Source organism: Nanorana parkeri, unplaced genomic scaffold (genome assembly GCF_000935625.1).
Source record: "Nanorana parkeri isolate BGI_ZX_2015 unplaced genomic scaffold, ASM93562v1 scaffold881, whole genome shotgun sequence".
Classification (NCBI taxonomy): Eukaryota; Metazoa; Chordata; class Amphibia; order Anura; family Dicroglossidae; genus Nanorana; species Nanorana parkeri.
In genome coordinates, this window is record NW_017307149.1 from 614,116 (window position 1) to 635,689 (window position 21,574).

At 41.1% G+C, this 21,574-nt stretch overlaps 1 protein-coding gene across 1 annotated transcript in view; it reads right to left on the reverse strand.

Moving 5' to 3' along the window:
- Window positions 1–18,946, reverse strand: part of ARHGAP19 (Rho GTPase activating protein 19) — an 80,308-nt gene extending 61,362 nt beyond the window's left edge. Inside the window, exons 1-6 of the mRNA XM_018565731.1 lie at window positions 18,918–18,946; window positions 15,857–16,119; window positions 12,544–12,624; window positions 7,788–7,997; window positions 5,898–6,124; window positions 2,507–2,593 (exon numbers count right to left, since the gene is read on the reverse strand). Of these exons, the coding sequence (XP_018421233.1) occupies window positions 2,507–2,593; window positions 5,898–6,124; window positions 7,788–7,997; window positions 12,544–12,624; window positions 15,857–16,119; window positions 18,918–18,946 (897 nt within the window). The remainder of the gene's footprint in view (window positions 1–2,506; window positions 2,594–5,897; window positions 6,125–7,787; window positions 7,998–12,543; window positions 12,625–15,856; window positions 16,120–18,917) is intronic.
- Between the last annotated feature and the right edge of the window lie 2,628 nt (window positions 18,947–21,574).

Consider the following 21,574-nt stretch of genomic DNA (forward strand, 5'->3'; position numbering starts at 1 on the left):
GACTAACCAAAATCCCTCCCATCCCCAAACCACCCAAAAAAAAAAAAAAAGACAATTGCATATTAGAATTAGGGTTCTGTGTCCCTAAAGGTTCTCTGAAGATAAACTGAGCCAGTGAGCAGGCACATGGAGGTACCAGTTTTATATACCTAAAACCACCTTACAAGGTAAAGTAAGCCCACAGGTTTACTTCAAGGCAGTTGGAAGTATTAAGCTGTCCACATAAGTTACAATCTGATGGTAAATCTAAAGCAGATTGCACAAACAACTATATATTGCGAGTGTATTCCTGACTGGTTGTAGGCTAAAAAGTTGGTATAGGTAGGCCCTTGCACTATAGAAGTGTTGGTAAATGTAAAGAAGATTGTAACAAGTGTGTTCAGCTTTTATTTAGCCCCCCCATCATTAATAATCACATACTTCTTGTTATAAAAGAATCTCAGGCGTACCCAGTATGTCCTACAGTATTTTACTGCTGACTCAATATGTTTAGATGCTCGAATCTAAATTGGTGTTAATAGCTTCTGATCGCAGGGCGTACTGGCGTTTCCGGATATACACAAATATTATTTAGCTGTTCACCTACGCCACTTGGCTTCCTGGTCATCTTTAAATCCGCCCAGTAGATGGGCAGAAATAGAAAGTCTCTGGATTTCACCACTACATTTAAATTCTCTTCTATGGCCCGACCTCAGCCTTCACATGTTCCCCCACTTTTATTTACCATGCAACATACTAAAGATATCTGGCACTCTGTAGGCTTTAAATTAAATCTTACTTCAACCACTACACCAATGAGATCATTTTTATATACGCCCCTTCTCCCGGCTACACTCAATCGACATATTGCTTGTCCTTGGTCAGATCAAGCTCTTCTACGCTTTAAAGACATAATAGACAAAGTAGACAGGACCCTACTGCCATTTCCGATTTTACAAACTCAGTTTAATTTACCAAACAGATCCCTCTTTACATTTCTCCAGTTTAAACATTTCGCATACACAGTTTCCTCTTCACTTATTTTTTCACCATTAACACTATTTGAAAAACTGTGCTTAGAAGATTTATAAATTACTTAACTTTATTCGTGTTGTTCCTTTCCCGAAGCATAACTATATGTGTAGATGGGAGAGGGCTTTAGGCACTGGACATGGAGGAATGGGAGGATATCTGGACTAACGCCAGTAAGACCTCCATCTGTACTTTATACCAGGAAAATCAGTACAAAATTATATACCATTGGTACCGTACCCCAGATTTGCTACATCATATGAATCCTTTGCTATCACCAGCATGTTGGCGATGTATGACACTAAAGGGCAGCTTACTCCACATATTTTGGGAATGTCCCAAGATACGTCCCTTCTGGAAGTCTATAATGATTATGCTCCAAAGATTAATTGATAAGACTATACCAGACGACCCCGTATATTTGCTTCTAGGCCTTCCTATTCCACATTTTTTGAAATTTACCACCAAATTCATCAACCATGTCCTCACTGCAGCAAGATGCCTTATAGCCTTAAAATGGCGACAACCTATACCTCCGTCTTATGAAGAATTATTGCAAAGGATTCATGATATCCATAATTTGGAATATCCAACGGCTCGATTGCATAATACTATTTTAGCAAATACTCGAGAGAACTAGGAGCGATGCCGCGCTTCCTGATGTTCTTCATTTCCCGTGAATACGACTATGAGTACGAGATAAGATTTCCCCCTTTTTTTTTCTCCTTCCCCCTTTTCTTTGGATTATATTATTGTTCAATTTAATTTCATTACTTTATTTTTGTTTTATATCCCTGTATTTATGTTAAAACCTAAATTAAAAAAAAAAAAAAAAAAAATAGGATGCTCGAATCTGCTGACCATTTGATCAAGAAAAGGTATTGATCTGTGTATATAAACTACTATTAGTAGCTACAGTATTTAAAAAAAAAAGCTGAATATACTGTAAAAGATCAATAGGCAATGTCTAGTTAATTGATAAAACCAATATGTAGTCCTTAGACCAAAACAAACAGGGGTGAGACATCTATTGTCTGCCCCATACAATGCTGTTTTAACATTTACGGTTAATAACACCTCCTAGACACCAATTATGCAAATGCAATCAACACCTGGCTGTGACTAACAGATTATGTGGATTGGAGCAACATTTACCATATTTATTCCCAGAGAATGTTTGTACAAGTCATTCACAAGGATGTCCAGTGAAACGTCCAAGAAAAAAATACAGCAAGTCCAGTTGCCTCGACTTATTTTTTACAGATAAACAGGAAACCCTTGGAATGCGAGCTAGCCCCGTTAACTTTTTAGATTCCTGGAGTTCCTCTTTACATCAAAAACAGGAATAGGACATTGTGTGACACTAACCTTATTTATTTTGTAATGAAAAGCGAAGTGATAGTGTTGGCACACTTCACAAACTTAAAATTTAATAGCTTTGAAATTAGATCAAAATAAAAAGATAAAAAAAAAGACGAAAACATAATTGTGTTACCTTAAAAAGCTTTTGTGAATGCTTTATCATAAATGTCACTCCGTTTGTCAGCTTTATTATATGTTCTTGCAAATCATTGGCTGTGACCTGTAATACAGACAAAAGGCATCAATAACAGATCCTGATATGGAGGCAATGTAGCAGATATTAATACTGCTGTGTACTTTAGCACTGCTTATAGTCTGTCCAAGACTCTATAGGTAGTGCTACTTTGGATACAACATGAGCAGTTTTCAGAATGCAAAAAAAAAAAATCCTTAAAATATGCTGCACTCTGTAGACCACAAATGCTTTTAACTTAATTGAAGTTGGGTAATTTTAAAGCTATTCCAGTCAACAAGTTAAGGTGAGCTAGATTGTCAGCTGCAGCAACTCATCAATTTAGAAGCATCACGGGTGAGGCCCGATGGGCATGCACAACAGAACAAAAATAATCCCATCAGTCCTCTTTGCGGAGCTGTTCGGCGAGTGAAGGGTAATTATTTGTCCTGTTATAGAAGCCTGAAGTGGCACTTAACTATTTATCTGTAATCTGCATTTCAAAAGATGTCTGTCAGGAACTACTGCCGACATGGTGACCTCCCATGCACTGTTCAGTTTAAAAAAACTTACAAGCGCAGCATGTAGCTTTCAGCGCTTGAGGACACAAGAGTACGGAAATCAAAAGAAAAATGTTCAGAAGCATGAAAAATAATTAGGAACTAGGAATAAAATGTTATCATTTGCCGTGTTCAGCTTATTTAAAATGGAAAGTTTTGTGTATTTTTAGTAAGTACACATACTAAGTTATTGTAACAAGTATCTAAAAATTTTGGACACAGCTCACTTTTTTTTTTTTTACTTGCTATACTTGCGCTATATTTTAGTTTTTTGTATTTGAGATCAGGACCATAATTTTTGGCTAAAGTCCTAATCCCAAATGCAATCTTACCACCATCTCGGCCTATATGACAATAGAGGTGGAAGAAGAGGGAAGGAAGGATGAGATCAGCACAGCTCTATGGTGCAGGAATTAAAAAAATTAAATTAAAACATTTCTAACCGGTTTAATCACTATTTTACTTCAACCACTGCATTTCACAGCAACCCACAGACATATTGTATTAACTACGGCAGAGAAAAACTAAGGTCACCAACCTGGCTGTCCTGGGGGGCAGGGCTATGTAAAACAGCTATCATATATGTATTTTAACTGCATATTTACCAGTTTGCAATTTAGCATAAAGATGACCATACACCATTACATTTCCGAGCGAATGTGCGTACTAAACATCTTTCGTTACCACCTGATAATGTCATCAGACACTTGAGATGTTGGTTACCAAGTTTGCACACATCCCTCCTGAGATGTGTGCAAACCTGGTAACCAACTACAAGAAACGTCTCACCTCTGTGCTCGCCAACAAGGGTTTCCCCACCGAGTACTAAGTCATGTTTTGCTTTGGGATCCAATACTTATTTTACTCAATGAACTGCAACTCAATTTATAACATTTGTATTGTTTTTTTCCGGATTTGTGGTTGATATTCTGTCTCTATCACTTAAAATACACCTATGATAAAAATTATAGACCTTTCATGTCTTCGTAAGTGGGCAAACTTCCAAAATATGCAGGGGATCAAATAATTATTTTCCTCACTGTATAGAGGTGCAGGATAAGGGGGGGGGGGGGTGATATTTTGATTAGATCGCTTATCTCCTATTGTTCCTAATCTAAAATATGGAAAACATCCACACTAGGGTCAACAGCTACATAATACAGACAGCTTTCTACGTTTAAAGTCAGAAATATATAAAATGTCCCAAACGGCACTTTATTTCCACTGTTGAAAACTCTGAAATTAGACCTGTGCTATGGACAAAAAAAAATATTTACAAATTTGTAACATGTCATAAAACAAGCCCCGCAGCTTCAGACACTAGAGAGAAATTCATCCTCAAATTCTTATCAGTACTTGAAGTTACAGAGGTCAGTGGAGATTTGTTTTAAAGTTCTTTTACGGCTTGTTTATAAGGTCCCCATACGGTTGCCGCGAATTGCAAAACCTTGTTGGAGATTTCTAATATAGTGCAATGTATCTTCTCATAACCTTACATTATGCTGGCTTGGAAAGTGCAGCAAAAACACGTGCGGCCAGTAATAATCAGCCCTAAGTGCACACAGGGTATCATAAAACCTTTTTTTCCAAAAGGTTAATCTAAACATTAAATCGGAATGATACATTTACTAATCCTTCAAGAAGGATAATTGTTGGTCTATTCACACAAAATAAACAGCGGTACTCATTCATCTATAGCCTACGATCATCTATAAAAAGCCTTGCTTTTCTGAATTACCCTCTTTAGTTGCTTTCATCTGTCTACGTAATGAACAGGTGTATACTACATTCCATATCCAGAAGGCAGTTACTACATTAGATGCGTCTTCATTTTACTTACATTGTACTCAAGGATGTTGATCAAAAAAAGCAAAAAGTTAAAAGGAGAACTATGAGATGAGTGATTTCCACTCACCTCATAGTTCTAGCCGACCTGTGACAATGAGACTATCACAGGTCGGCTCAGTAGATTGGGAATTGTGTGTACACATACCGGCGTTCGCTCACCTCGCGATCCTGTCACGGCTCTCTGCCGTGACAGGGGAGGGGCTGGATTCCCCCCTCCCCGCTCCGATAGCGCTGACTGGCAGAACGGACGGGGGAGGGTACAGCTGGCTCTGCCTCTATATAGGCAGAGCCAGCTGTCACTCACGCAGCTGGGCGGATCTCGACATCCGCTCCGGCTGTGACGTCTCAGTATACCGCGAGTTGTAGCTCGCGGTATACTGAGCTTAGGGTAACGGGAGGACGCTAGTTTGTGTCCTCCCGTTACCCTAAGGAGAACTATGGGGACAAGCCCTGACCCCATAGTTCTCCTTTAAATGAAATCTTCACTTTGTGGACTCTAAGTAAGTAAGTAAGTAATCTAAGTAAACATTTATTTCTCCAATGTCTCAAAATAATGTCCCTGATTAATATAAGGCAGTCTGGTACAATTTGTTACTTGATGAGAATGTACTATTTAATGCATATATGTTGTCACATAATTACAGTGTATGGCAGAAATGGATTTACGCTCGAAGACATGCACTTGTCTTATCTAGCAAACCTCCTAAGCACATGTGATGCATTGCACTTGACAGTAAGTTGTCCATGCTCCAGGAAGACACTAATTCCTCACTTTGCGTTAAGTAAATTATAATTTTAGGCAGTCAAGGTTTATAGAGAGAGCTGTCTCTGCAAATAAATCTCGTACATTTTTTCCTGCCAGAAACGTGGCCAATATCCATCACAACAGCAGCTTGAGTGGTGAGACATACCTCCCAACATATGTGCTTGTGTATGACACTTACATTCTTAGGCCATATGATGTGTGGGGCAAACATCAGAGCCAAGTTGTGGGCGGACATCTTGTTGCGGTCCTGTTTCTTTGCAGTTTGATACAGTAGATCCAACAGCAGTTTGAGAAGATTCCTGTTGGGGGACGGAAGCAACAGGAATAGGAGCTGCAGAGCCTCCATTTGTCTTTCCTTATCGGGAGTCCCCGTCCGGTATCCCTTGTCATCAAAAAGCATTAGGTCTGTGAAAAGTTAAAGAATTTGTCACTTTTTATTTAGTAAACATGTTGATTTCATTTTGCCAAACCCACACCATTTGAAGAATCTCAGTTTATATATGTATAGGGGTAGAAGTTCTAGCTTTGTTTAAATGTCATAAAAAAACAAAATGGGCATCATAAATGGAATTCATTACTTAAAGTGACATTAAAAGGCAAAAATGTTTTTGCCTCAACACAACGTTCATGAAAGCACTTACCTTAAATGATGTCTCTTAATCCGATTATCTTCTTTCCTGTAGTTTTCAGCCTTCTCTCCAGCGCTGCGGCAAGTCTCCGATCCAGCGCTGACTCCTCTGATTGCTGGCGCTTCCTCTCCCACAGTGTCTGCATGTGGGTGCACGCGTCCATAGCCTCTCCTCGAGTCCCGGCCGAAAATGTGAACTGCGCATGCCTCAAGATGCTTTGCGGCCACCCGAGCGGTTTCACATTTTCGGAAGGGAGCACGCAGGGAAGATACAGGTAAGTTTAAACTGCTGTTAAAGCGTTTTTTTTTTTACTTTTTGCATAGATCCACTGCTCGCTAGCAGTAGATCTATGCAAAAAAAGCTGAGGGTTTAGAAACCCTTTAACATCTTCTCAGTGCTTAAGAAGCCCCAAGGTGATGCAATATTCAAATTTTGGCTTTTGTAGTGAAAATCAAGGGCTGGTATGCCTTCTCGAGTAATACCTTATGGACCTCTATGATTAAGCCTGTTTGTGGTGAAAGATGTTAGAGCAGAGCAGACCTTGAGGCCCCGTTCACATGTAGCGAATTATCGCGCGATTTCCGGCCTGCGATATCGCGCATTTTTGCCGCGCGATATCGCGAGAAGCCGCCGGCCAATGCTATTCAATGGAGCTGTCTTAACTCCATGTCGCTTCTACCGGACCCTTTTTTCGGCGGATTTTGCGCGATTTTGCCTTTTTTCTATGGAGCCCGACGGAGAAGGTCGCGCTACCGTCGCTGGAACGTCGCCCCGAAAGTCGCGCTATCCCGGCCGTGCGGATCCGCTGCAAAAGGTATGTCGCTACGTGTGAATGGGGTCTGAGAGGGACCAAGTGGTATCTTGTCGGAGACAAAAAATTGTTTTTTATTAATTAGTTATGGCATCAGAGTACGTCTCCGAGATTTACAGACCGAATTGTTTTTGGTCATGTGAAGGTCGTCCTCCTTCACAAGTAGGGAGTTGTGGGAGGGGGTGGCCAATATTAAAATTTTCTTGCAAAATTCAATATCTGCATATTACAATACAGAGTGGTTTGGTGTTACTGAGAAGCACCTGTATCTTATCCCTCATGCTGGTTTAGGCAATTTTATCTACCGACAGGATTTCCTGTAAAGTCTTACTTTCTATTTCTTATTGTAGTACAGCAACTTTTGTTGCAAAGAGAAACACAAAAATGTTTTTTTATCTCGCCCCTCCCTCTTAGATTGTAAGCCCTCGTGGGCAGGGCCCTCCTTACCATCTTGTCTTGAATTATATTGTAATTATGTCTTCCCTATATTGTAAAGCTCTGCGCAAACTGTTGGCGCTATATAAATCCTGTATTATAATAATAATAATAATAGCCAATTCCAATTGCAGGAACATTCACAATGGCCTAAAAGGGTTTTGCTGCATACTGAAATGACAGCTCATTTTACCTGCAATCTTTAAATGAGCGTGATAATGCCTTTTTGTCAGAAGAGGCTCCGGCAATTCTCCCAGGAACATTTTCAGTATTGTGGCAACATCATTAGGGTGAAATTCACCAGAATCCACATCAATATCCGTTCCACCATTGAGACAGTCTTTGAGAATTTGCTGCCGATTGCTGTTCCCGGGGATACGGAATAACCCTTCTGTGCGCAAATCTATTAGAGTGCAATGAGGAAACACATGCAAGGGGTTCAGTTCTGAAAACAAAAATTCTAAAACAGTGCAATATGCAGGAACGAGGTCATTGAACTAGGAAGAGTTTTGAGAAACAATTACAGAAATTACATTTATTCACTCTGGAGAAGTGGCGTTTAAGGGGGAGGGATGTGACTACGATGTATAATTATATCAAATGTGACTATATAAACTAAGAATTGGTTTGCTCTAAAAGGTCCCTGAAGAAGACAAGCAGTCACAATCTGAGATCAAATGAATTGGGGTTTAACTCATTCGCTGCTAGAGCTTTTTTTTGCACACATGTAATAATCCATATTTTAGGACTATAAATTACTTAAACCCCCAGAATTAAATATTTCCTGAAAGCACAGACCCTGTAGTATAAAATGGTGGCAGTTGCAATTTATGTTACATAATAGTGATGTCCCGATACCGATGCTAGAATCGGTATCGGGCCCGATACAGGGCATTTTCATGAGTAATTGTACTCGTGAAAATGCCCTGGTACTTAAGGCCGATGCCGGCACTTTACATTTTTTTTAAACGAAAAAGGCGGAGGGGGCGTAGCCGGATGCCGGGATGAGTGCGCGTGCAGCCTTAACCTTCCTCTGCCCGCACTCCACATGGCCGCCTGGGACTCCCGCTCGTCTCGACTTGCAGATCCGTCCCTGGACTCCTTGGCTGAGTCTCCAGCTGCCTGCTCGCCAAGCCGCTCAACTGACAGCCACTCCGGATCTCCGCCGCCAGCTACAGGTGAGCCTATGCACTACAGCCCACACACACTACCGCCGGGCCCTCAAGGATGCTGCATAAGCCGGGAAGCTTCCCTGTCTGTCACAGCTCCTTTGCACCGCAGCAGGTCTCCCAGCACTGTGACAATGACTTATGCTGCCATCCTATTCAACAGCCACCATTAGAGCCTCCCCTGGCTGTTCTTTCTTCTTCAGCCCCCAGATCTTAACAAGCTTCTAGATCGCAGGGCCCTAGTGTGCAGCCCTGGTGAGACCCAAATGCATCCCATATGAGACCACACACAGCCATATATATTTGCTGTATAATCATGGAGTGATGGGATCTGTAGTCCTCTATTGCGTGTTGCTGTATAATCATGGATTGAGTTACAATTCTTAAAAATTATAAAGAAACTGCCCTAAAATCATCAGTCTGTGTTGTTTTAGAATAAAAGGTCACATGTCCCTTTAAGAAAAAGTATCGGTAATTGGTATCGGCAAGTACCTGAGGGGCAGTACTTGTACTTGGTCTTGAAAAAGTGGTATCGGGACATCCCTATTACATAATATTAGCGCACTTCTTTATCAAGCCCATCACGTAAGTTAATTTTAGTGCACAAAATCACAATATAATATATTAATGAAATGACGCGACACAATCCTTTTATTTTCAACATTATCATATTATTTCAGTGTTGCTGCTATCACGCATCTGATGCGGGGTCTATTTATATTTGATTTCCCAATAGAATATAAATATTTCTTTATAAAATATCAAACATGAGGTTGTGCAGAGTAAATAGATACACAGCTTGCCAGTGCCATGAAAAAAAAGATATGGTACCCTAAATTGTCCATAGGTGGCACTTCAAATGATCAGTTTAGATTTAACTGTGAATATTGGCTCTCACGCTGGCACACGTGGCGCAATAGTTGTTATATGCAGGAGCACCTGACGCGTGTTTGTGTTCGTATGCGCATGTTTGCGAGGACTAAAAAAAATTTTGGGGGTATTTTTAAATTTATCTTAATTTTTTAACTAATTTTTTTTTTTACTTCATTGACATCACATGGGGGATAGCGCATGTGGTAAGAGCTCCTCCTGAACACGAAATAAAATAAAAGTCACATAAAAAAAAGTGGAAAAAAACCCCCAAAATGTTTAACTCCCCCCACCCCCACGTTTACGCTCCTATAAACGTAAATACGCATCCGGTGCCCCAGCGCGCAAAAATTACAATTGCGCTACACATGTTACATATCGCCGCGAACGTCGCAGTGAGAGCAATCATTTTAGGGCCATCAATCACTGATAACACTAAACTGATGAGCGGTAACAGCTTTTAAAGCGTCACCTATGGCCAATTTTGGGTATTATCGTTTTTTGAGGTTTCGCGCGCGCACACAATTTTAAGGCTTGACATGTTTGGTGTCTTTTTACCCGACGTGACCCCGTCTTTTATATTTTACCAAAAAATTGGGTAATAATAAATGTTTTATCATTTAATATAGGGGAAACAGTTTTTTTTTTTTAAATTTCGGTAATTTTTCCTTAATATAGTAAAAAAAATAAAAACCCCAGTGGTGAATAAATACCACCAAAAGAAAGCTCTATCTGTCCCCCAAAAAAGGGTATAAAATTCATTTCAGTACAGCGCTGCATGACGGAATAAATGTCAGTTAAAGTACCGCAGCGCTGAATACTGAAAAATGGCCTGCATGGGAAGGGGGTTTAACACTGAGGATGTCAACTGGTCAAATCCTTAGCTGCAGGAGATTAGCATAAGGGATGAGCTCAGGTTTACTTGGTCTCAACCCGAGCTCCTCTGAACCCGGTAAGAGCTCCTCCTGAACACGTAAGGAAGTTCTTTCCGTGCTGCCCTATGTGGCCATATAAAAAGGTAAATGATGCCAGTACAAGCACCCTGCCCCTTTGTTTACAGGCAACTGTGGGGTGGGGAATGCCCGGCCTGCAGCTGATTGGGTGTTATTGCCAATGGCACTTCCTTATTCAGTCCAAACCTGAGCTCATACCTAATTAGCAGCACTGAGATGCAACAATGTCCAGTCTTTGCCCGTGCTCCAGCTGCAAACAAATGCTATGGGAAGATTCGTATTGGTGACAACAGAACATACCTGCCCAATGAGCATCAGCATAGCCACATCGTAAAGATTATGAGATTGTAGTAATTGGGTTTACATTTAAGTTCGGGGGTTAGGGTACCACTGAAAATTAGGTTTAGGGGTTCAGATAAGTTAAAGAGTCAGCCTGCAAATGTTAGAAGCCTAAAATTGACATGTCCGGGTGATCCATATGAAGAGTGACTTTAAATGATTTAGAAAGTAATGGTATATTTGTATATTAAATACGGTTATCTAACAGGGTTATCCACGGAAGGATGAAGAGTTTGGAGAAGGCAGGCGATGTGAACAATCTGGGACAACATAGCTGAGCTGGGAAGTGAGTACATTTGGAGAATTTTCTGGTTTCTACATATGTTTTTTGACCAGAGTTGGAGTCAAAGTAGCCAAATGGGTTGGGGAAACCAATGGACCTTACTGGGGACTTGTTTTTTGTCCAACTCTCTACAACCATGTAAATTTCTTGTACTGTTCCACTATTTTGTTTCTGCTTTTGTATATTTGTACATAAACAAACAAAAAAAAAACAAAAAACATGTTCTATGCATAAAAAATTAAAAAAAAAAAAAAAAATCATAATAAAATTTGTCAGGCGGAAACACAACATTACTTTTTTTTTTCCCCCCAACCTTTAAACATTATTTTATTTATTTATTAACTTTACTGTCGGGGGCTCTGGGGAAATATCAGGGGTCTAAACAGACATACAACAGACTGATTGTGCCCTCAATCTTTTTCTATTTTAAAAAGGGAAATAGAGTCCTAAATCTCTTTCTGCAGCCCCTGTTATGAATCAGGAAGCTTCTATACTGAGTGTTCCTGTCCATTCATAAACTGTAGATATAGTATCGGTTACCATGTCCACAATCATGTATGAAGTGATGTAGAGCACTTCCTGTTCATTCATAACTGGGGACACAGCAAGCATACTATGTCCTCAGTTATTTACAAACACTCAGTGGTCTGTTTGTACTCCGCTCTCCATCTTGACACATCCTGTCACAGGAGGCTGAGCTGGATGGTGCGCAAGGAGAGCTCTGCCTCCTGACAGCTCACTGCTCCCACTCTCCATCCTGATTCTCTGCCTGTCACAGGAGCCAAGCGGGCCAGTATGGGAGGAGAGCTCTGCCTCCAGTGACAACTATCTCCAAACCGCACCGCCCTGCTCGGCCTCCTGAAACCTTCTCTCCTCCCAACTGGGCACCAGTCTGAGTCCCCTTGGACCCTGTCGACACGGGCGGAGGAGAGCAGTGGGCATTGGAGGGGACATAGACCGGTGCCCAGAGTGGAGGAGAGAATCAGTCAGGATGCACCGAATTTTTGGCAGTTATGGTACTTTTGGAATTTTACTCAAAGTACCATTTTCAGCCAAAATGTTTTGGCGGCTGAAGTTTTGGTGCATCCCTAGCTCCAATCCATGGCCACTGTATCAAGAAAAAAAAGTTTTGACTGGGGATACGCTTTAACCTCAAGTAAAAGAAATGTAAAGTCCTGTCAAAAAATATTTTCAAGTACAGTATATGTTACAGTAACTCAAAATATGTTGACTATAGTTTTCATTACATAAAAGGCCTATGGGGTGAAAAGGTTTGCAGCAATACACACACACAAACAATTCACAGCAGAATAGATGAAATTCTTAGACACTTACGTTTATGTAGGTACTCAATAAGCTGGTATATTTGTGCAATGCCTTCTTCTGTCAAAGGTGCTCCAAACACTATGCCTTTGTCTAGAAGAATAAGAGAACACGAAAAGCTCTGGTAATAAATAGCATTTTCTCCAATACATTTGCTCTATAAAAAAAAAGGTGAAGAATGTCGTAGTCTTTGATGTACTTTCAAATGAAAAACAACTACACACTGGCACAAAGTCCATGAGAATTCCGCATTCTGTAATTCAGGCTTAATATACATTTGCAGTTTTAATGGCTCATAGATGAGTAAAATTAAGCTTTAGGCATTTCACATAATCTAAATTTTGCTTGCATGCAAACTAGATAGCTAAGTCATGTACACAGATTCTGAAAAAAAAAAATCTAAGCATGACAGATCAAACCAACTAGCCTCTAAATAATGCATTATTTAGCCAAAAGTAGCAGGTGGTTTAAAGCAGAACTCTGGGCACGAATTTTATTAATCCTTGAAGAGGGGCTATCCCTGCCTTGTAAGGGTTACCTGCTCATTTTTTTATGGGTTAAAAAAAAAAAAAAAAAACGTAAATCCTCCAAGCCCGCCAACTCAGACTGGTCCCTTCAGCCTCACCCCACGCTCCCTCCACTACAGCAGTCTAAGGTCCCAGAGACATCTCGTTCTACACACAGAGCATAGGACACGAGGATGGCGAGATATAACAATGCTGCAAATCGCCAATACAGAGTACCGATATCTGCATCCCGAGGTAACGCGGGCCTGGCTTCCCGACCAATCAGGGACCGGCTTCACGCTCCCTCTGGACACTGCAAGGCAGCCTGGCTTTCTGACCAACCAGGAAGCTGGGCTGCCACCCAAGCTGGCTTGTTCCAAGTCTCGTGCATCTCTCCCCCTATGCTGCTGCAGTCCAAGGCTCTGCTCACACCAGAGAGGTTCTGCCGCGCGGATCCACCGACATGAGCGATCCCATATATTGCCATGGTGACCGATCCGAACCGCCTCCTGCCCGAATTGCGTTTCAGCTCTGAAATGAATTCAAAACGCCCACAACCGCCTTTTTAAAAATCGCGCTGATCCGCACCTGGTGTGAATGGGGCCTAAGGATCCTTGTGTCATCACGCTCTATCTAATGTGCATAGACTGTGTATAGATGTGAGGACTTCAAGGAGCATTCCATCTGTGCAACGGAGGAGTAGACATGCTTCAGTGATCACAAAAGCAGGCAGGCGGCTCAGATGGTCTGAGGAGTATAACTTTTTTTTTTTGGCACGTAGACAAAAACAAGCACTTAACCCTTGCATTATGGGGGTAGCTGAACTGCAATGGTTAATTACATTTTTAACCAGAGTTCCTCTATAAAGATTTGACTTCCCATTGGCTTGAGTGGGGGTCGGGTTAACGTTCAGAACTTCAGTGCATTTCAGCAAACTTGTATTAACCTGTATACAGTTAGAATTTGTATAGATTACCGTTATTTACAGTCAGTTCCTCAGAACGTGCACTTATTCCATTTCATTTGTATCCTTTTAGTTCTATATTCTATATTTAGTTCTTATAATTCCAATTCTTAGAAAGCAAAGTCTTCAGGGACATCATGCATTGCTCTTTTAACGCTCACTGCATGAGCTGAAGCCACCAGTTAAAGATCATTCAGTTTAAAGTAGTATTAAGGTCTGGGCGTTTTTTACCTTAATGCATTGTCTGCATTAATGTAAAAACAGCCCAGGACCTTTTTTTTAACCCCAGTCCCCCCCACACTTACCTCTCAGCTGCGCTCGTCCCCGCCGCCGGTCCCGAAGTGATCCTCCGTACCCCGAACCTCCGGGTTGCGGGGGAGGATACTGATGGCAGAGGAGCCATAGGCTCAATCAAAGGAAGGGGCGTGGCCTGCCACATGGCTGTGTGTGTCTATGAACGCACACAGCCGCTGCGGGGACGAGTGTGCACGGGTGCCTCCATTAGAATGATGGTGGCACCCGTGCATGGGGCGAAGGAAAGAGCATGGCGGGGACACACTAGAAAATAAGTACTTTTTTTTTTTAAACAGCCTCCAGCAAAGGAGGGTCCCCTTAAAGGAGAAATGAAAAATACATTTGGCTTTAATATCCCTTTAAGTATAAAGAAAGGTAACTTTTTTTGGATAGAGGTGAGGAGTGGGAACCGTTGTCCCGGTTAGGAGATTCACTCACTCCAATAGCCCTGATCACTAAAGTCACCGAGCATGAAAGTGAGGATAAATCAAAAAGTTTAGGTTGCCACCAGAAAAGGAATAGAAAAATCTTCCAATGGGGACAATTGTTTCTGGATCGCAAGACAAAGTCACTGCGCTAAATTTCTGGATATCTTTCCCTCACCTAGATAAAATATCCTTTCTCTATCCTAAATGATTAAAAAAAGTTTTGTCTTTAGATAGACTTTAAACCGTGCTGACGGGTGGAATTAAATATATTATAATTATTAATAATAAATCTAGCTTCCCCGATTTCCTGCTATACAGCATATGTTCCCCAATGCTACAGGTGAATATTAAAAGATTATTTTGCTTTCCTTTTTTACCCCAAGTAGATGTGAAACCCTAACCGGATGACTAAAGTACTGTGTATCATATATTGTATTTAGAAAATACTCTTACCAGCTTATTCCTTTTGTGCACCTCAGTGCTATTGATCCTACAACCTCTTTGCAGCCATTTCCCATCTACATGCACTTCAGTAAGAGCTGCAAGGCGTTCCTCAGGGTGGGTTTACTGATGGCAACAACAGCAGAATATGCCAGCACCATGAGTGCACAGCCACTAGAAGCATGCGACAGGATGAAAACACAAGAACAATTGGGAGGAAGGGAGAGAATGTTGTCACCCTAGATCAGGAAGTGCCTGAAGATCCCTTATGGCAGGTATATCAGGTATTATGTTAACAAATGTGCCGATTTAAAAAACAGATGGAAAGTGACGTTTTGAAATGCCATTAACAGGTTAAAGATTTTATACAGTTTTAGGGATTAGGCATACGTATACTTAAAAATATTAATGGCACCTTCATGGCAAACAGGCCCCAAAATCCACAAATCCTTAGGGTGGTCTACATATTTCGACAAGAGCTCCAAGGGACAAGCCCTGGTCTGCCCCTCTTTCCCCCTAAAAGCCAGTTCATCATGTTTAAAGCACAAGAGGGAACCCCGAGATGTCAATAAATTTGTTTACGTGTAGTGCACCTAGGTTTTGGGGGTCTCCTTGAACCCTCTAACAAATTACAGTTTTGTATGTGTTTAGAATGGGAAAGCCAGTTTTGAGCAGCTGCAGGAAAAACTAACCTTTACGTTTGAGAAAATTGAGGGACTTGAAGAAGGAGGCTGTTCCGCCCTGTCCAGGAAGTTTTGGTTCCACCTCACCCATCAACTGAGCTAACTCTGTACCAGGCAGATCAATTAATCTTGTAATATTACTGACCACCAGCTCGGTAAACACCTCCGGATTCTCATGCCGAAGCTTCTCCACAAAAAAGTCTGGATTGTAGATAACAGGCTGGCTTCGCAATGAAACATCATTGCAGATAACAATGTTACGCAGTGCATCTCTGAAAGAGAACAAAATAACTCTGTTGAAAGAAATTGCTTTGACATTAAGGGGTTTTTACCAATTTGACAGCAAACTTAGAACAATTCACTGCTGTCGAAACATTATTCCCAGTATTTATTTAATGTTGACATATTACCAACTGCTTAGAGCAAAGCTCCATTCAAACCGTAACACAATAAAAATAAATTACATTAATTATGCTGCTTGCATTTAATTACAGAGCTGCATTCTTGTGTGTCTTTTATATCGGTCAAGGCTTTTCTTTTTGGCAGTGTGGAAGGGTTAGATACTCTGCCAGAGTTGTTGCCGTTTGTTTTCTTGCCAGGTTAACTAGGATTTTTGTACTTTTTTTTTTTAAAAGGACACAACAATAATCTAAAAGATATGGACTGTTGGGGTTATACCACCGCCTACAGAATTAGGACACTAGACACAAAAAACAAAAACACAGCTTAGAAGGGGGCCCTTGCTGGTGGTCAAATCCCCAATTTGCTAGAGGCAGCTCAGTTAGTCACAAAGCACTGCATACTGTATGTCACAGACCTAACCACCGGAGGGGTGGGCATCGTGTCTTTCAATGAAGAGAAAATGATTTTATGGCAAGTACCAAAACCCGATTTTCTCTTCCATTCCATTGAAGGACACAGCAGAGATCTAGAAGATCTTGACCGTTGCAATGTTCCAAAGCTTAGTCTACCAAGGGATGGAAACACACTAAGCAACTCCCTTCAGTCAAGTACACCTACACTGCCGCCTGTTTGCAGCAAGGTTTACTTTTTTTTGATGATGTCACACCAAATAGGTGATCACCCTTCTGAGTTTTGTCAGGAGTATCTTGGCGGTCTTGTCCGCTGACCAACACTTCAGCCAAAAGAAGTCTGCAAACAATCACTAAGACAGAGAGCATAGCAATCAAAAAAAGGACCTTGAATTGGTATTACATGGAGTCACAGGCAGAAATAAAAACCTAACAGAAATTTTGAATCTACTCCTCTATCCAAAACAAACAAACCAAAAAATCAACCAACCAGTCATAAGTCTATACTAAGTCTATGTATATAAACACATGGAAATACCAGAATTTTGCACAACTGCAAGCACAAAGATGTGAACCAGCCCTGAATGGTGAAAGCAGATCTCTTCTTACAATATTAGGACTGGACCAAGTTGGGAACTTCCATTTAGCAGTCATTTACAAATATTTCCCAACATTTCAGCAGCTACAAGCTGGGAGCAACCAACCTCAATAGCTGCAGTGCAAAAAAGAATCAAGGACCTACCTTCTGAACAAAACTAGACTTTACTTTTATAATTACATTTACAAGATTTGTATATTGGGACAGTATTTTTTCAATCTCAAGAGACTCAATGGCAGTAGATATAGCCTGCTGCAGGTCATAGTTTGAGCTACTGCACTGCAACCATGTGCTAAGCCATTTGTTTGAGTTGGGGAGATGTTTGGTCAGACCTGCTTCCCTAGTACCCCACCCCAAACACTAAAAAACATCCATGGTGTGTGAAGCTCTGCATGCAAATTTCAACAAAAAAAACAACACCTTAAAGTAATTTGTTTCACAATAGATTTATTTTGTTACTTACAATCTCATTATTTCCACTTCCTGGTATATTGAGGCAACAGTGACAAGGCCAGGACCTCACAGGTGACCCCTCACAGGTCACCAGTGCCTTCCAGGGAGATCTCATCTGTTCAGTGTAAAATCTGCTGAGACTTTGGGGTAAAGGCCATTTTTTTCTTTATTTAACCATTGCTATGGATTCAGCACGTCAGTGTCCACTGGCGTGAGAACGCTCACCTTGCAACGTATAAACTAGGGATGCACCAATATAATCGGCCGCCGAAGCATATCGGCTGAAAATGGCACTTTTGGAATAATGCCGAAAGTGCCATTTTCTGGCTGATATAGCGGTGCAGAAGGATCTGCGAGAATCGAGGTGGGGAAAAAAGAAATGGTATTGAATTGATGCATCCCTAGTTGTAGTACAAAGATTCCATTAGTGTAGTCACGTTTATAGGAAAAGGTCTGCTTTAAATAACAATACAGACAGGGCCTGATCAACGAACATTAGAAAAAAAAATTATAAAAAATGTGCAGTGTATATATGTTAGTAAAATAACCATATTTTGGAGACAGCACAATAGTGAATTGCATTTTGCTATAATACTGCTTTGATGCGAAACAAAATGATTCCTTTCAAATCCCGGAACCCATCATCCAAAATAACCATGAATTCAAATACAGAATACATTGTGCCAAAGCTCAACCTTTATAAAAGCTTTAGCAGCAAACACTGAAGAGACCTTTCTTTAGCATTTTTATGGCAATTTCCAGCAGCGACATAAATACAGAGCGAGAAGGATGCCACTTAGAAGAGTAGCGAAATGCTTCACTAAATAACACTGAAAGACAGAACAGAGAGCAAACACACCCTGAGATGCTCTGCTGAATAAGAAAAGCGAAAACGCACTAAAAAAGGACAAGGGATAGAGCGAGGGTTTATTTGATGTGGTTATACGGTTAGTGGAAACAAATCTAAAATCAGCACAAACATGACGTGACCTTTTTAAAATGTACTGCATTATCCCAAAACGCTTTACTGAACCATTTACCCTGTTCCAGCAAAGCAAAAAGAAACAAATCATGTTGCTATTAAAAACAGACACTTTCAGTTATAGAGAAGATATAACTAAAAATAATCATAAATTCATGTTTCAGCTTAAGAACAACACTTTTCAAGACAAGATAAAAAAAATTAAAAAAAAAAAAAAAGTCTTACAGGAGAGTAGAAAGCTTCTGGAGCGGCATTTATATGAAAAGAGAAGGCTGATAAAGGAGCTGTGTACTAGGCATGGAGTAAATATACAGCCCATGCAAATTCCTGACATATTACTGGCCACAATAGAACATTGTATATCCACTAAGCACAGCATTTCCTGTGCTTCAGAGTAAATTTCCTCTATGTCCAGTACCAAGTCAAGTGACGGGTATTATAAGATGCCTTACCCTACAGGGGTGCCCGAGTCCTATTGCCCAACAGACAGTTCCGGGCAGGTTTTTTTCCCCCTTTACACTGTGCCCCGCTGCAGGCAAGCAGGGCTAAATGTAGAACTGTAAGCCACCCACATCACTTGTAGCAGCCTGCTTGCTCCCTCACCATGATTTTTAAGGGTCCCCCACACTTCTGGGGGACCCGGGACCACAACAAATGGACTTCAGGGTGGACAGCGTAAATAAATGCACACATAGGGAGTTGTGTGTGTGTGCGCGCCGAGCGCTGCTCCCATTTCAGTGTGTGCGCCATATTGTGGTAGCCGGGCATCACTGGGTAGCGCTCTCTTACATGCACAATGTACATTAAAGGGAGAGTTCACTTTACCAAGTAACTTGAAAAAAATGGAATTACCAGCTTAAACCTGGCCCCCTCTCCCCCCGCTATATTTACCTTTCGGAGAAAGATCCTTCCCTGAGGCCTTGTTCACACCAAATGCAGAGCAGATGCGGTCAGGTTTCTGCACACGCAGTGCAGTGGGTTGTGCCGCGTTTTTGATGCGTTTCGGGCCAGTTTTGGTTAAAAAAAAAATATATATATTTTTTTTAAGTTTAACATGGGCTTTCAGGCACTTGCATGCGTTTTTGATGCGTTCCAGAGCAGGTAAAATAGGGCTTGCCGCAGTTTTTTCACCTGCTCTGGATCTGCACGCTGCAATGTGAACTGGAGGTCAAAATACCATAGGAATACATTGGATGCAGTTTTGATCCGGTCTGCACCTGCTCTGGATCTGCTCCGCGCTTGGTGTGAACAAGGCCTTACTGCCATCCAGTGCAGTCCTGTGCTATGAATTTTGCTCGCACTCATTGGTCAGCGCCGTCACCTGACCAATGAGAAGCACTTCTTAGCATGGTTAAAATTAGTAGATTGTCATGAGGGACAAGTAGATTGGGCCCCCGCCAAGTAGTTTTTAAAAAAAAATTCCACACCCCTGCCCTACCTACCCCACAATCCCCAACATCCCTGATCTGCCACTAGAGAACTCACAAAAATACATTACCACCCCTCAGCTGCCTATCAAAATGCAGTACTTGATGCCTGAGTAGCCAGTTCTGATCAATGTCACATGGGTAGAGAGGGATGGAAGTTTAAAGGAGAACTATGGGGTCAGGGATTTTCCCCATAGTTCTCCTAAGGGTCACGGGAGGACACAAACTAGCGTTCTCCCGTCACCCAAAGCTCAGTATACCGCGAGCTACAGCTATGTTGTCCTAGATTGTTCACTTCTCCTGCCTTCTCCAAACTCTTCACTCTTTTGTAAATAACCCTGTTAGTCTCTCATTGGACTATTTATGTTTGCAGCTATTCTCACTGAGAAAAATTCGAAAACATGACCCGTTTCTTGAGGACTGGAATTGTGTCCAGAAGGGTTGTCACTGTCTTCGCGGACAGAGAGTTTAGCGAGATAACCCGTAGGGCGATTCATCCCGTGGTTCATGTTCCATAGTAAATATATAAAGTAGACAATACCATCCAATAATATATTCACATTATGCGGTCACATTTCAACATGTTATTTACAAGACAATATTGAACTATATTACCTTATTTTTCTTCCTAGAGAAAAAGAAATCAGCTTAGAGTAGTAATCACCAGCGCTGCCGCGACTTCTCCTCTCCAATATAGTGATAAGAGAAAATGCATAGTTCATTTTCTCACACGATAAGCCACCAGCCCATTACTACTGTCAGTGCTGCATTTAGAACAATGTTTCACAACAACCTTTTCTCAGTTATGGCACTCTTTAACCCCTTCATGACTGAGGCCTTTTTTTTCATCTTTTGTTGACATGTTATAATCCACATTGTAGGCCTGAAAATTACGTAATATATTACATTATATATTTTCTGAAAGCCAAGACTCTTTAGAATACAATGGCGGCAGTTGCAAATTTTTATGTTACACGATATTAGCGCAACTACTTATCATACCCCAAAATTTAGTGAAAATTGCACTTAAAATGCCCCAAAACACAATAAAATACCCATTTTAAAAAAAAATTTAATATAAAAGATGAGGTTAAAAACCTGTTTACCAGCCTGTAGAAGCGATCTGGTGGCAGCTGAGCCGCCAGAATCGCTTCTACTGTAAAGCCGACCTCGGCTTTACAAGTTTAAACAGAGTCCTGGTGGCTTTGACTGTTTAAACAGCCCCGATGCAAGACATACACTGTACCTCACTGGTCATGAAGGGGTTAAAAGTATTGCACAAACACAGACAGCTCGTCTTCATGGTAGATTTGAACAATATATATGTCTATGTCAGTGGTTCTCAACCTGTGTGACCTCAGGACCCATATTTGTCCTTGGTCATTAAGTTGTGACCCAAGTCGTACTCAAAGCGGCATTTCCAAAAGTTTCTACTGTGAACTGCATTCCCCCCCC